The sequence below is a fragment of the Scophthalmus maximus genome, chromosome 19 (assembly GCF_022379125.1).
Source record: "Scophthalmus maximus strain ysfricsl-2021 chromosome 19, ASM2237912v1, whole genome shotgun sequence".
NCBI classification, from domain to species: domain Eukaryota; kingdom Metazoa; phylum Chordata; class Actinopteri; order Pleuronectiformes; family Scophthalmidae; genus Scophthalmus; species Scophthalmus maximus.
The window spans coordinates 4,691,602-4,707,330 of record NC_061533.1 but is presented as its reverse complement, the minus strand read 5'-3'; the positions used below and the strand labels follow the sequence as shown (position 1 = coordinate 4,707,330).

General features: G+C 46.7%; 1 protein-coding gene across 3 annotated transcripts in view; it reads right to left on the bottom strand.

Annotated features, from left to right (window-relative positions):
- Positions 1–15,729, bottom strand: part of ksr2 (kinase suppressor of ras 2) — a 77,277-nt gene that overhangs the window by 33,974 nt on the left and 27,574 nt on the right. For all 3 annotated transcript variants that reach the window (XM_047329267.1, XM_035640795.2, XM_047329268.1), the window contains 2 exons: positions 11,935–12,107; positions 898–967 (listed from right to left, as the gene is read on the bottom strand). In XM_047329267.1, the coding sequence (XP_047185223.1) occupies positions 898–967; positions 11,935–12,107 (243 nt within the window). The remainder of the gene's footprint in view (positions 1–897; positions 968–11,934; positions 12,108–15,729) is intronic.

Here is a 15,729-nt window from a genome sequence, read left to right as displayed (position 1 = left end):
ACGTATGCGACTACTGGCGGTGTTTACTGATGTGATGGCTGCATGCCGGCGGAGCGGCTGGCTGCCTAATGGCAGGTGACTAATGCAGTTTGACAGAATCCAAATCTCTTTATCACGGGCTCCTCCTTGGCCTCCATTGAAAGGCACAACTCCCACCTGATGGATTTTTTTTGGTGTTGTTGTTGTTGCTGCTGTGAAATATGAACAATGATGTCACGTTAAGGGCAGATTCTGTATGAAAAAGCAATGTTTCTCTCGGCCCCTAAAGTCACAGGGGCGCATTGTGGACCTGCCGCCATACGCATATGCACCCATCCTACAACGGGGCCAACCAATGCGATCAAGGGCTAGGACTATGCAAATGGACGCGCTGCGGAGATTGCTGGCTGGAACAGTGGCATTTTCTCTTAAAATCAAACCCCAGTATTCAAATCAAAGCTCTGAAGATTACATCTGCCCTCAGTTTGGCTCCGCGCGTACGATCGGGCTCAGAGCTTCTCGTTCCACCCCGCTGACTTTCAGCGGGCGAAAACACCCACGTTCCAGAGGTTGTTGAGATAGGTTTTTTTTATGTTTTAGATCACTGGCATTTAGAGTCACGCTGGGTGAGAGAGGAAGAGAAAGACAGACAGAGATAAAGAGAGAGAGAGAGAGAGAAAGAAAGGGAATTGAGATGAGTTATGCAAGAGGCCCCTCATTTTTTAATTGGACTGGCATTTTATAACGGCGGTATGAGTGGATGCACATGTACAGTAGGCGAACTCACACACACTCTCACCCACACACACACACGCACACGCACACACACACACACACACACACACACACACACACACACACACACACACACACACACACACGCACACGCACACCATACACACTTTCCCATCGGCTTACCTGTGTTTTATTGAGTTTCCCAGATCTCTACGGGGAATCTGTGGGGACCAGCGAGGCACTGAGAGCGTGTCTGCAGGGGATGAAACAGGACAAGAGTCAAGGCTGTGAGCGTTTGTCCCGTTTTTGGGGTTTTTTTCTTTGTTTTTTTCCCGCTAAATGGTAATACAGACTATTTCAGTGGCGAATTGCAATTTAACAGTCATGTACCACACGCGGCGTTTCAGAGGGTGAGCTGATTTCGCAGGATTCAAACGGACATTTTAGTGTCAGACCTAATCAGCCGCATGTATATCCTGCACATCGGTCAGCCGCGACTCACTGTCAACTCGTCACCGTAAACAACATGTTGTCGTATTTGTCCGGGATGGATGGATGGAGGATGGATGGATGGATGGATGGAAGGATGGATGGATGGATGGATGGATGGATGGATGGTTTAGATTGAGGGAAAAAAAAAACATGCTCCAGGGTTAAATGATAATAACACTTCCTGTCTGATGCACGGTGCACAGATACATACATGCATAATGAGTACTCGTCCTGGCATGCAGTGCAGTATATGATGACTCAGACATCAGAGCATTTAAAAGCGGGCCACAACTAAGACAACATGAAGGAAACACACAATGAGAGACAGCTCTTTCTTGTGCACTCTCGCAGGCACTTAGGCTGGAAAACGCTCTCGGTATACATGTCCAGGCCCCGTTTGAATTGATTGCATGTTGTGCACACACAAATAGAATATCTTATACAACAAGGGTGGGGGGGGGGGACCTCTGGCCTCTGGGCTGCATAGGGGCCGCGAGACAATTTGATACTGGCCACAACACAAACACAAACACACAAAAAGCAACGCAGGACAAAACGATCTCATGACAGCATTATTCCCCCCCCCCTCTCTGTTTGGGACAACCTACTGCCGTGAGTAGTTCTTTTCGAATGACTGACTGACCCAGACCCGGAAAATCGTAGCATCATCATCACTCCCATCTGACATCGGAAGTCAGCTGTGGCATTACAGGTTTGAGTGATAAAGTGTATACATACTGTATATATTCGGTAATTCAAAATTCAAAAATGGCCCTGCAGGATGTTATAAAAATTCAAATGGGCCTTGAAAGGAAAAAGGTTCCCCACCCCCTGTTGTATAACAAGGCTACTTTTGTGGCTACCTGTATTTCTATTGTGAGGAAGTCTCGCTTCGAAAGGTTTGCACAACAAAAGCCTTTTTTTGTTTTTCCGCTCGCTCCATTAGTGCTCGCAGTGACTGCGTCGCCCGATACGTTTTCCGTGCCGCCTCTTAAAACTGGGGGGGGGGGGGCTGCAGCCTACACAGCGTGGCCGGCGACGGCAGTCGGACGAGGTGGATAAGCACTGAGATGATCGCGAATTGTTATCATGTGCCGTCTGCCAGCGCTTCAATAACAGAAGAGCCGCGCTGTAAAACGCTGTCAAAATCATGTATCATCACACAAACACATTTGTTCCCTTGTTTTTCTATGTCAGTTTTGTGCAGAACGAGAGTTTTGTGAGTCACCTGATCCAACCGCTGCGCTCTGCTTTGCTATTCAACCTAACGCTTTCTTGTGTGACATTCAACCATTAAATGAGATGATGGGGTTTTTTTGGAACTTTTCGGGGAAACAAGGTGTAGATCGCACAGGCTTCTAAATGGTGTTTAGATATAGCCTTGGTGCTAATTTGCACTTAACTTCATGCCTCCCATCGTTTTAACAACGACTGACGTTGCTCCACTCACAAAGTGCAAACATCAGAAAGCTTCGAGCAACCCAATCGCTCCTATTAGACGATTAGCAATCGTCAGTCATTGTCGGTTCTAATCTCATGGCGCCGGTGCCGCGCAGCACTTCCTGGTCCCTGAAACCCCCCTTCCTTCCTTCCTTCCTCCCTCTCCTCCTCCTCCTCCTCCTCCTCCTCCACCAGCGGTCTCCCCGGGGGCCCGGTGTCTTCTCTCTGCACTCCGATGCATTGCTCAATTACACTCAATCAACCTGATAACTCAATGAAGAGGGGGAACTGACATCATCTGCTTCTTGTCGGCCTTGTTGGCGACCGGCACATGATTGGACTTGTCAGCAGCGCGGTCAGGGCTGTTTGTCAGTGCGCCCGGTGTGCGTGCGTGTGTGCGCGTGTGTGCGTGCGAGCCGTTGACGTCTGTCCTCAGCGCCGATCGCTGCTGATTCTGTCTTTTGTCTTTCGTGACGACCTCGGATGTTCCTCAAAGAACAGGGGTGGGGGGGGGGTCGGTTTACGTCAGTCATGTGTCATTTTGATGCCAGTTTATGTCGCAGCATCATCTTTGCCGTGTTCTTCAAGGTCTACTTATGAAACGAAAACAAACAAACAAAACACAACGTGACTTTTTATTTCTTTATCTTGACGATGCCATGACAGGTCATGGCAAAGCCAGATAAGTGCCGAGCGCACACATGACTAACCTTCCATGGAACAAATCAGAGAGCCCTCGGTTTCTTGTTTTACCGACGGTCAGCATGTGCACATGCTCAAAAAAACATGAACACCACAGGGCGTGCAAAAACAAGAAACCGAGGCCGAACAGGTCTGGTCCTTTCTGCGCCTGTGTGGGAGTCCGGCCGCCTTCGGGGGGGAAGAAGCTGTTGCTGATGAAAAAGATATCGCCGGCTGCACAATGAAGACCAAAGCCCTTGAACCCATCTCAGACGAAACTTTGACGACTTCCAGGACTACACGGATTACTGTGCCATCGGGTCTGCTCCACGTAAAGGATCATATGACAACGTAAAAACATGAAATCAATGAAATGGTGGTCTCGGATATACCGATGAAGACATTTGATTGGTTCGGTCGGTCAGTCAGCTTGGCCATACACACACGTCTTTGCACAACAGCACAATTGGCTTTCATACATTTTTCATGTCTATATTCTTATGTTAATATATTTACACTCATTATGACCATTACTCTTGTTCATTGCACTCATGCCTTTCCCAATGCTTGTTTTTTTATCTCACGCGTTGCTTCTATCTGAGCATCTATCTGCCGACCAAAAGCTTTTTCCAAAACAAAAGAGTTTCCAACCCCGAGAACGCACCGTTCTACAACAACATGAAGTTCAAAACCCATGACCATGAGAATCACGCCACGATCCACTGCTTTGCCAATGATCCTGCTCGGAAACAGTGTATACTGTTTATACACGTACAGTAAGAAAACAAGAACACGACACAGGTTGGTTTTTTTCCCCCCTCGGGTGTTCAGGTGAAGCTAAAACAAAAACCAGATCATTTTCATGATAGCTCATGGCCAAGTAAATGCTGAATCATTCGTCAACACGCACACAGACCAACTTTCCATGACGAAACGGGAAAGTAATCAAACGTAAATAAAGGTGGCAAGGTTTTGATGGCCCAATAAAACCGCGGGTAACCGGCGGTCGGTGAAGAACAGTCGGTAATGTGGTGAGGGTCAGCGGAGTCACATGCAAAAACAACAACGCACCAGGACAAAATAGGGGTCGGTATGTGGCCAAAGCATATGCACATGTGTGTGTGTATGTGTGTGTGTGTGTGTGTGTGTGTGTGTGTGTGCGCGCGTGTGTTTGTGACAGATGCCCCTGTAGGAGCCGAGAAACCCCAAGGCGCCAGACAACAGTTTCCTACTCCATCTTCTATGATTGGCCTCAGCTTAATTAAGCTTCAGCCTTTCCTTCCCCCCCCCCCCTCGACTGGCCGGTCACATGACACGGGGTTACACACGCGCTTGTGTGTGTGTGTGTGTGTGTTTCTGTGTGGGTTGAGAAGAGAAATTGCATATAAACGGGAAAAGAAGAAGGAGTATGTATTTCTGTCGTGGTCGTGGGGCAAACAGGGCGGGGGGGGGGGGGGGGGTTGTGGGCAACAGAGGAAAAAACACTACTCAAGTCTAGGAGCCTATTTAGAGCCAAATATAGTTTATCTGATGTTAGGCTGAGACGCCTTCCTCGGTGAGTGACGGAAGCGCTAAGCAACGCACATTCCCCACGGAGGAGAAATTTAGATAGAACATATAAATGAAGCATGAAGACAAAACAAACACAAGAAAAAAAGCCTCTTCTCATTTTGTCCCTGTCGCTGCATCGTCTCAGCCGCCCCCACACTCATCCCATTTCGGAATCCTAGAGGTCCTGCAGCCTCAGCGGGCTCGGAGAGCTTGCCGGTCACGGACGAGCAAAATGCTCGAGACGCAGTCCACCGCAGAACTGGCGCGGCACTATCGAGGGATAATCAATGGCTCTGATTTGTTCGGTGCACCCACACAATTCCCCTCGTTCCCCGATTTGCAGCGTCTCCACGCGGTGGAACTCAAACGTCCGGATAGCGGCGGCGAGGAACGGGGTGAGAGAGAGCGATGCAAGTAGACGACAGGTTTCTTTCTCTGCGTGGGGTGTGTGTGGGGGGGCAAACAACTCCTGCGGTGAACAAGAGACAAAGCCAGGTTTCACAGTTGCCATGACAACGGTTACAACGCCGATCAGCCTCTTCTTCTTTTTTTTTTGCAGAATATTGTGCTGTCAACTTTGACGAGCAGGAACGCACGCACGCGCACACACACACACACACACACACACACACACACACACGCAGACACACACACACACGCACACACACGCACACACACACACACACACGTTTACGAATAACATCACATACACTGACAATAGCGATCACAGCGCTGGAAAAATAGCAATTGCCCCGCATGAAACAAGCATTTTCCGCTAAGGCCTTATAGATACAGTAGTTGGGGCTTTTACTGTAAGACTGGCACTTTTTGAGCGAGCCAATGAGACGGAGGGAGGAGGGCCGGGAGAACACACGGTGCCGGCGGAGGTGGTGAGGCCAATCTGACGCCACACACGGGCCTGCGGGTGACGTGACGCCATGAATCCTCCGGCGGCTAAATCCATCGTCCTCGGACGACGAGAAAAAACAATCTGCTTAGGACAAATTGGCCGTCTAATTAGAGGTTAATGCTCAGTCTCCCCACAAGCCATTCACACTTTCTTTTGTTTGTTTTTTTTTTCCATCGAATTGAACGATTGGCTCGATAAAGAGAAAGAGAATTGAGCGGTGCCGAAGCTCGGAACGTGCTGCACAACCAAACAGGATGAGCGGTTTTTTAACCTTTTTTCAAGCCCTAGTGGCGAGTTTAATACGCCATTCAAAAATCACTTGCTTTTATATACTAAACGCTTCTAATTGGCTATTAAGGCTCTTAGAGCTGTTTTTTTTTCGCATTGGCTGCGGTGACAGGGGAAAGTGCAAAGTTCCACGGGGGACTGAAGGGCAATTGTTCGTTGGAGGTGCATCGGGGATCGGTTTCCCGAAGACTCCTGACTTATGACAGTGTTCGACAGTGTTTATTGACTGCCATTTATGACCTCAGTGTTTCATTAGCAGAAGTGAGTAAATGATCTCCCCCGGCAAAACATTCACCACAACAGTTGACTTTATACTTTATCACCTGATTGTAAAAGGAGAAGTCATTGCAGAGCTTTTGGAAAAAATCCAGGGGGTCATATGATAAATAACAGTGCCTTGGTTGACTGATAAAAAACACAGAAAATACATCACAGTGTGATGCTATGAATATATCCTTTAATTGGGACATTTCAGATCCACTTTTTATCTTTATGTTTTGGTGAGCGCAGCGTGGAACGAGTTTGGTGACAACTATAATTATCCAGCTGTTAAACGTTTCTGTCAGTCAGATCGCAGATCATTGACTCGCAGAACTCCAACGTTAGCGGCGATGAAAGATTGATGGTGTATTATGAAACACCGTTCAATTTGGAATTCGGAGGCAAAGACACCAATAATCTGGTAAAAATGTAAATGCAAAAAAACCCAACTGATTGCTGATCTAATCGTATTGGTTGCAAAGGTCAACGCGTTACTACACTATATGACATCATTTACTGACTTTATAATGACATCGTGACGACATCATTCCTACCATATGATCAATAATTATTGTTTCATTCTATATACCTGAATGTAAAGCATGCATGACATCATTTTCTGACTTCTCCGGGACTTCATTTATCATATGACATCATATGATGGGCACATTATTATTATCATCATAAAGATATATGTTGACCTTGACCTTTGACCAATCGGCTCCATGTAATGTGAAAATCTATAAATGTGCTGTTGAGTCATTTCACATGCGCGCACGCACACACACACACACACACACACACACACACACACACACACACACACAAAGACGGACGGGTGAAAACGCCTGTTGTGGTAACTGCTATTAAATTCCATTATCTGCATTATCTGGTAAAATAGAGACTCTTCCATGATGCATTACAGTAAGAAAAGCAAACAAAAAGTAAACTGTCTTACAAAATCTAGGTCCAGCGGGTCCGATGTCAGGTTCAGGTAACGGGCAAGTAGGAAAAACACACAAGTCTGAGCCAAACTTGAAGACCAGATAAACTGGCAAATGACTGGGGAAAACTGGTCTGGTGTGTGTGTGTGTGTGTGTGTGTGTGTGTGTGTGTGTGTGTGTGTGTGTTCAGTAGAGCGGCTGTGGGAAGTACAGTTCCAGCAGCTCTTTTCCCTCCTAACCCTGTTTTTGAATTTAGTCTTGCTTTTTTTGTTGTTGCAGGTATTCACTCGCCAACTCTCAAAGCTACCGCCGTTGAAGTGCGGCACACTTTTGGTTGCTAGGAGATCGACGACACGACTTCCAAAGCGTCTGTGCGAGATTAGGGAGAGTCGGTGATGATGTCGCTGCAGATGAACTGGGTGAGTTGTGCACAAAGTGTACGAAGAACAACGTAGGCCATTTATATCCAAGCACACACTCACAGACTCCCACACTCTCTCTCCCTTCTTCACTGTCTCCATCACACACACACACACACACACACACACACACACACACACACACACACACACACACACACACACACACACACACACACACACACACACACACACACACACACACACACACACACACACACACACACACACACACACGTTTTCCAGCGTGGACAAGAGGCCTCATCACAGGCTGGGTGGTCCGTTCCACCTGTGTGAGCTCAAACAACCTGAGGCACCCAAGGTGAGTCCGTCTGTGGCCACCATTACTTTTATTCACAGTGGATGAGCAAGAGCAGCGTCCCTGAATACGGAATAGTTTTGTTTGAGTTGAAAGTGAGGGAAAAAATATTAACAATACGATTCAATCAATTGATAGACAGATAGGTAGGTAGGTAGATAGATAGATAGATAGATAGATAGATAGATAGATAGATAGATAGATAGATAGATAGATAGATAGATAGATAGATAGATAGAAAGAAAGATATATACATAGATAGATAGATAGAAAGATATATACATAGATAGATAGATAGATAGATGATAGATAGATAGATAGATAGAAAGATATATACATAGATAGATAGATAGATAGATGATAGATAGATAGATAGATAGATAGATGGAATGATGGATGGATGAATGGATAGATACATCGATAGATAGATAGAAGGATAGATGGAATGATGGATGGATAGAAGGATGGATGGATGGATGGATGGATAGATAGATAGATTCATAGATAGATAGATAGATAGATAGATAGATAGATGGAATGATGGATGGATGGATGGATGGATGGATAGATAGATACATTGATACATAGATAGATAGATAGATAGATAGATAGATAGATAGATAGATAGATAGATACATAGATAGATAGATAGATAGATAGATAGATGGAATGATGGATGGATGGATGGATGGATGGATAGATAGATACATTGATACATAGATAGATAGATAGATAGATAGATAGATAGATAGATAGATAGATAGATAGATAGATAGATAGATAGATACATAGATAGATAGATAGATAGATAGATAGATTCATAGATAGATAGATAGATAGATAGATAGATAGATAGATAGATAGATAGATAGATAGATAGATAGATAGATAGATAGATAGATGGAATGATGGATGGATGGATGGATGGATGGATGGATAGATAGATAGATAGATAGATAAGTTTTTAGCATGTGCAGGACAAACAGTGATCTTGCTTTTTTTATTCAGGGTTTGGCAAGTTAGTTTCCCAACTCTGATAGAATAACTTAACGTTTGAGGGAACTTCTTGTGACTGTTTGTGTGATTTAGATCTTCAGTACTGGATGAACTGGATGAAAGTCAAAACTAGTGGTGTTTGTCTACAAGACCAATGTCACAATGTGTTTAACTGGACTAAACATATCTATATCTGCGTCTCTTGTCCAGCAGTGAAGTTTCAGCTTTGACTGCGGCGCACTGACTCATCGTGAGCAGACAGGCCTGGTAACCTCAGCAAGTCTCCTGACTGACGACTGAAGAGATCCTGACGTACGAGACGGCGAGTGACACAACAATCCCAAACATAGAGCCGGGACGGACACGTTAGCCCGGCCGACCGGGCACGCACGCGCACGCATTCTCGTGAAGCAAATTCCCAACATCAGCGAACGTATGAGGCTCCTAAAAATAACAGCTGGAGACGGATCCCGGGAGGGGGGGGGGGGGGGGGGGGGGGGGGGGGGGGGGGGGGGAATAATTTTCGATTCAAGCACAGTGGGCACTGAATGATCTTTTCTATATCCAAATACACACCTTATATCAACCACATGCCACAATTCTAACATCTGGATGAAATATCTTTTTTTTTAAATAGAACTAATAAGTAAGAAAGTAAAAACAGAAGAAAAAGGTGGAGAAGTCAGGCGGTCAAAAGCTTAAGCTGTGATACAGTGTACATGTTGAAGCTGTGACAGTAAGGAAGGTTTGAACAGATAAAAGAAAAAGATAAAGCTTATTTCCCCTGCAGGGTCAATTCATCATGAACTCCGGGCTGCTGCTGCTGCTGCTGCTGCTGCAGAAGCAGACGGAGCAGCTACACCGCAGGGACAGTCGTTTGAAATGAACAAAACAAAAACACAAGAGCTCGTTGCCCTCAGCATTTCAAAAAACTGGAATCGTGACCAACGCGAACGACAAAAGGGGTTTTTGAGCAATCAAATGTGTATTTCTAGAAAAACTTTTTAAAAAACAAAAACCTGAGGGAAGTCAGAGGTGATAGATTTGTGAGTGAGCGGGGGCCCAACGACTGCTCCCAGAAACCCCAGAGGAGCTTGTAAAGATGCTCGACTTGTCTTGATTTTAGGCGTACAGGCGGGGGTTTTTTCTAATACAGCCAGATTTTTAAATTTATTTTTTAAAGCTGAAAAAAGAAATCTGTGTACGCAAGAAGTTCTATCTGTACTGTCGCCTGGAGCGGACACTGTTAACGTGGACACTCCAGCTCAGTGGGTTGTCAGGATGCACACCCACACACACACACACACACACACACACACACACACACACACACACACACACACACACAGGCAGAGACATGGGAGACACTGGGACACGACTGCTTTGTGAATGAATGCAGGGTTGGGATTATTATTATTACCCTGCACACTGAATATGTGTGTGTGTGTGTGCGTGCGGGCGTGCGCGTGCAAAAAATGACCGATTTTCACCAAACTTTGTGGGACTATGACTTTAAGGCGGGTCGGTCCGATGTCAACGTGACGTCAAGTTCAACAATTACATGGTCTGGAAAACACATTTTCCAAAACTATTGGAGTGGCCTCTCTGTGTTGTTGTTGGAACACACTGTACGTCGGTCCGCGGCTCAAAGTAAAGACCTGCTGCAGATTTCGAGGAGAACGCGGCGGACCGTGTCGCACCACCTGGGGTGAAAAATAACATACATTGATGTCGGCGGTGCCGCATGGTCCGTCGTCTCAAACTGTTGAGGGGTCTTGAGCCTTTATCATTGGTTTGTTTGTCAATCGACCTATGAGGCATTTGAAAATACTGATCAACCATTGATGAAGCTGTAGTCACAACTTAAATAGCCTTTAGATATTTGAGAATATACGGCCAATGGATTCATACCTGCAGTCATACTGCTAAATGTCTTTGGGTTGTCTTTTCAATGAAACAAATCCTCGTTCCCGCGTGCTCTCGTGCATATGGCGTATGAATTATTCCGTGTCATGCCTCTGCCGACAAATATGCACGGCTGCACGTCCCAGATGCCTGTCAGTCGAGGTCCACGGCCATTCACGTGGCTAAGTGACGGCCGTACATCACTCCTCTGCTCGACACGACCTCCATTACTTTCTATTCTCCCCCCCCCACCTCCTCCCCACATCATCTCCTCGGTCTAATGGCTTCCGCAGTACGCTCATATAATGCATCGGTCAATAAGGATGGCGGTGTGCGGCAACACACCACCTCCGGTCATTACGGCACGGGGCTGATTGTTCATTTGCAGCGTTTTTCTTCTCCCCCCCCCCCCCCCAGCAGATCTGCATTTAAGTATATTCTTTACAAAAATAATTATGCCGGGAGGAACGGTCGTGGGTGGTGCGAGGGCGCCGATGTGTCGCTGCGGAGCGGTCGCTTAGGTCACGTGCGCCAAAGCGAGATTTTCAAGAAAAATATCAAGGTTCTTCCCGCAGCGCCTTTGTCTTTGAAGAGATCACACAAACTCATTTGAATGTACAAGCGCAGATCACCTCTCAACCCGGGGGCACTAGATGTCTTGGCGTCAGGAGTGAAACATCGCCCCGAGAACTAAACACGCAAACTCGCCAAATGGTAAATGGACTGTATTTATATTGCGCTTTTCTAGTCGCGTAGACCACTTTACTTTTCACCGCGCATCGGAAGAGCAGTCAGAGGCAAGTTAGGGTCAAGCGTCTTGCCCAAGGACACAACGGCATCCCACAAGCCGGGATTCGAACCACCGACGCTCGGCTGCGGCGGGCGAACGACTCCACGTCCTGAGCCGCAGCCGCGCCGAAAGAGATACGCATTCATCTGGTTTCATAAATGCTCGAGCGTGAGCTCATTTTTTGTATTTACTTTTTTTTTTAAAAAGCAGAAGAGTTGACTTACTTGCAGAGGGCGTGTCGGCGTGGACCGGGGGCGTGGAGGGGATGAAGGAGGGGAAGAAGAAGGATCGCAGGGATCGCTCGGTGTGGAGGGGCGAGCGCTGCGCGGGCAGGTTCTCGCAGCTGCCCACGCTGCTGTGGATCTTAAGGTTCAGGGGCTTGGTCTTCTTCTTGGCTCTGGGGTAGAACAGGGCAAGGACAGACAAAGGAAAAAGCGCAGTGATTAGGCGGGGTTATGCGTGCGCCCTCATCACGATGGAAAAGAACATTTTCCTCCTGCCAGTAAACGTCTGACACCGAGACAGTCTGAGTGTGCTTTTGTAATTACGAGTGTAAATATAACCTGGCGTTATCCGGACACAACCTCGGACCGACGTCTAGCTGTCCGTTGTTTGATCCTGAGAGAGGAATTCAAGACCAATGGAAAGCTTCTTACAAACAGCTACGAGCACATCTTGGATTCCGACAAGTCAGGGTTTTCTCCTCTTGACTCTCCAAAGTGTCAAACCTTTTCAGCATCTGTAATATTTATCCCACGCCGGAGACCATGTCGACCGCGGGAAGGAAATTACCTCGCGCTACGCGGACACGAGCTGGTTCGAATGGGAATGAGTGTAACCTTCGAAAAACAGACATTGACAGTTGGAAAACTTCTAGGGCTGCAAGAGTCCTAGTAACTGTTGATGGGATGTTTTCACCTCCCATGTCAGTCTCTCACTCCCCGACACCGACTGATGCAATTAGACGTGTAAAACCGCCCCGGCACTCCGCCCCCCCCGTCCCCCCCCCCCCCCCCCCCCCCCCCCCCCCCCCCCCCCCCCCCCTGCAATAAGGAAGCAGCCCGCAGGTTATCACTTCTCCGTGGCGGGGCTTTTTTGTCGGCTACTCTGATTGGCCCACTTTACGCCATTTGAAATCTCAACCAGACCATTCATCTCCCTGTGCGCGCGCGCACGCCGTCACCCTCTCCTCTAATGATGTGTAGATGTTCGGAAGAGGAAAAGTGAAAGAAAACAAAAAGGAATGTGAGGAGGAGGAGGAGGAGGAGGAGGGAGAGGATTCCCAATTTTGGGGGGGGTTTTTGAAAAAAGAAGAGCGTAGGCGGCGAAGGGCGTGGTCGACGCCACAGTTGTCAAAGCATCTTTTTCAGATACTCCTTTCATTTCTTGCTCCTTCTACCCGGCATACGAAAAGTTCCGAGCAACGAGAAGCTTGAAGGAGGAAAAAAGAAAGGCGAGACGAGGTGGGCGAGTTGTCAAGAGAAATCAGCGAAGGTGCGAATAGTCAAGTTGCCCTTTGATGGAGTCGAGGATTGCACATCACGATGCATCTCTGCACATCACGATGCACCTTTTTTTTCTTCTTCCGCTTCATGCAGGCATTTCCACTTGACATTTTTTTACGGTTATTAAATGACCTTTTGTGTCACGTTCATGTGTTGTTGACGGCTGCCTCCCAGTTTTATTCTCTCACAATGTCCCCGAGTTCCATTGTATCGATCCTGAGGTGAGCTCAGAGTAAAATGGAAGATTTTTTTTTTGTGTTGCAGAACCTGTATTTGTGGAAGTGCGGGAATCCAAAGTCGTGCTGTTTTTGCTGACGATCTTTAGATTTTGAGTTTTCTGGTCACAAGGTCATGCCCAGTGTGCAGAGGACATGACACGAGGGGAGCGGATCACGTGTCACATACGGGATCGGGTCGGAAACCCCGGACATCTCCGCACTGGGAGCCGGGGCCGCTCTACCGAGGGAGCTCCAAAAAGAGGAGCGAGGAACCTCCTTGCTGTGCGGCGACCGCGCCAACCACTTTGAATATGAAGAGGAAGTTGACGTTGAATGTTTAAAAGAGAAAATGTTAGATGATCGGTGCGGAAGTTCAACACCGCTGCACAACGGTCACATGACAGGCGCAGGCCCCTGCGACATAGGAGAGCCAAAGTAAAGGAGGGGGATCGAGATTTCATCCGACCCCTCTGGGGTCAGAGGCGGAGGAGTGACGAGTTGACAGCAAAGGGCGAACTGTGACACGTCTTTTCAGCGGCTCTTTCATGGGATGTGACGCTGCACAGCCTCGATCCGATTGAAATCCTCTCATTGCACATTGAATGAAGCCTTCTCTCTTCTTTTTTTTCGGCCTCTGAGGGAATTTTGCTTTACACAGAGAGCATTCAAAGGAGAACAACCTTCGATGACATGCCGGCACACCGTCTGACCTCAACACCTCATTGAAAGCATCGTTGGGTGACGACCTCGGCTGCAACTTCTATCAAGAGCAAGGGCGGAGGAAGAAAAAAAAGAGAAAAGGTTCCGACCATGAGGGGTCAGAGCTTGTTAAAGCAGCTGAATACCGCGTGGGACGAATGACGCGATGCCTCTTTGAGCTACGCATCCTGAGGCGTGCAGAAAAATGCCGCTGGTGCGGCTCAGTGGGCTTACGCCGGTTACCTCGGTACAGATGTTCCGGGCGTTCGATACCTGGTCAGGGCGTTTTGCTAAACTCCAAAAGTTGGATCGGAGCAGGCACCAAAAAAAAGAATTGCTAAGTCTTTAGAATAATAGCCTTTTGGGTTAATGATGTTTGTTTTTATTCTCCTGTCTCATATGACTATAAAGTAGAAAAAAACCTTTGGGTTCTGGACCGCTGATGGGAGGAAACAAGATAAGTGAATATGCCACTTATGGAGAATTGTGAAAGTCCACCTCAGCGACGTGGCTCGCGCGATCTCAATTAGTCGATTTCTTCCAAATTAAAATGTTCCTATCGCATGGATTGCTGAAGTCGATCTAATCTAACTAACAACCCTCTGGATGACACACCCACACTGGCGAGAGGTTCTTTGATGCGGCTCACTCCGACTGCGACGCTCCTCGCAAACCCTCCGCGGATCTCCGACTGGATAATGGAAGCACATCCCCAGTGAGAAAGGATCGGGATGCAGAGGTGGCGACGAGGGAGCGGGTTGTTGTCATGGAGATGGAGGAAAGCATCTCTCTCCGCTCGTCAGCGGGATGTGATAAGATTGACGATAGGCGTCAGATTGATGCTTTTTGCTTTATCGATTTTGAGTCCTTGGCCAATTTTCTTCACCGTTTATTTCTCTGAAACGCGCGACATTTAGTCTTCTGGTTCGAGCTTTACCCGAATACATAACATACTTCCTGAGTCTTTTTCCGTGGTTTCCTGTCATTACCAGTGAGGCCTCTCCTCCACTTGGCGATCGTTTGTCATGTCGGGAGACAAGACGTTGTTCCGCAGACGAGTGAAATGCTACGAAAGCCCGAAAGCTGTTTCGCCCGATTGGTGAAATATTCGTGATGGCCAGGAAATCACCGCGGTGGACTGGATTGAAAAACTGTCCGGGCGTATTTTTGTACATCCATCTGAATTGTTTGGGATGAATAGGAATGAAGAGCAATTTATTTCTGAAGCGTTAACGTACAAACACGTGTTCCAACATCCTTTGTCACTATGTAAGTAACTGTATGTATCTCTAATAGCAGCTATATATACACGTGTATACATATATATATATATATATAAACATATACTGTATACATACATATATACATATACATATATATATATATAAACATATACTGTATACATACATATATATATATACATATATATATATATATATATATATATATATATATGTATTCCAAGCCTCTTCTTGTTTTAATGATTACAGCTCATGGAAATCAAAAATTCAGTATCACAAAATATTCAAATATTTCCTAGTATCAATCAATAAAGAGGATTCAAAGTACAGAACTGTCCAAGTTCTGAAAAGTATGT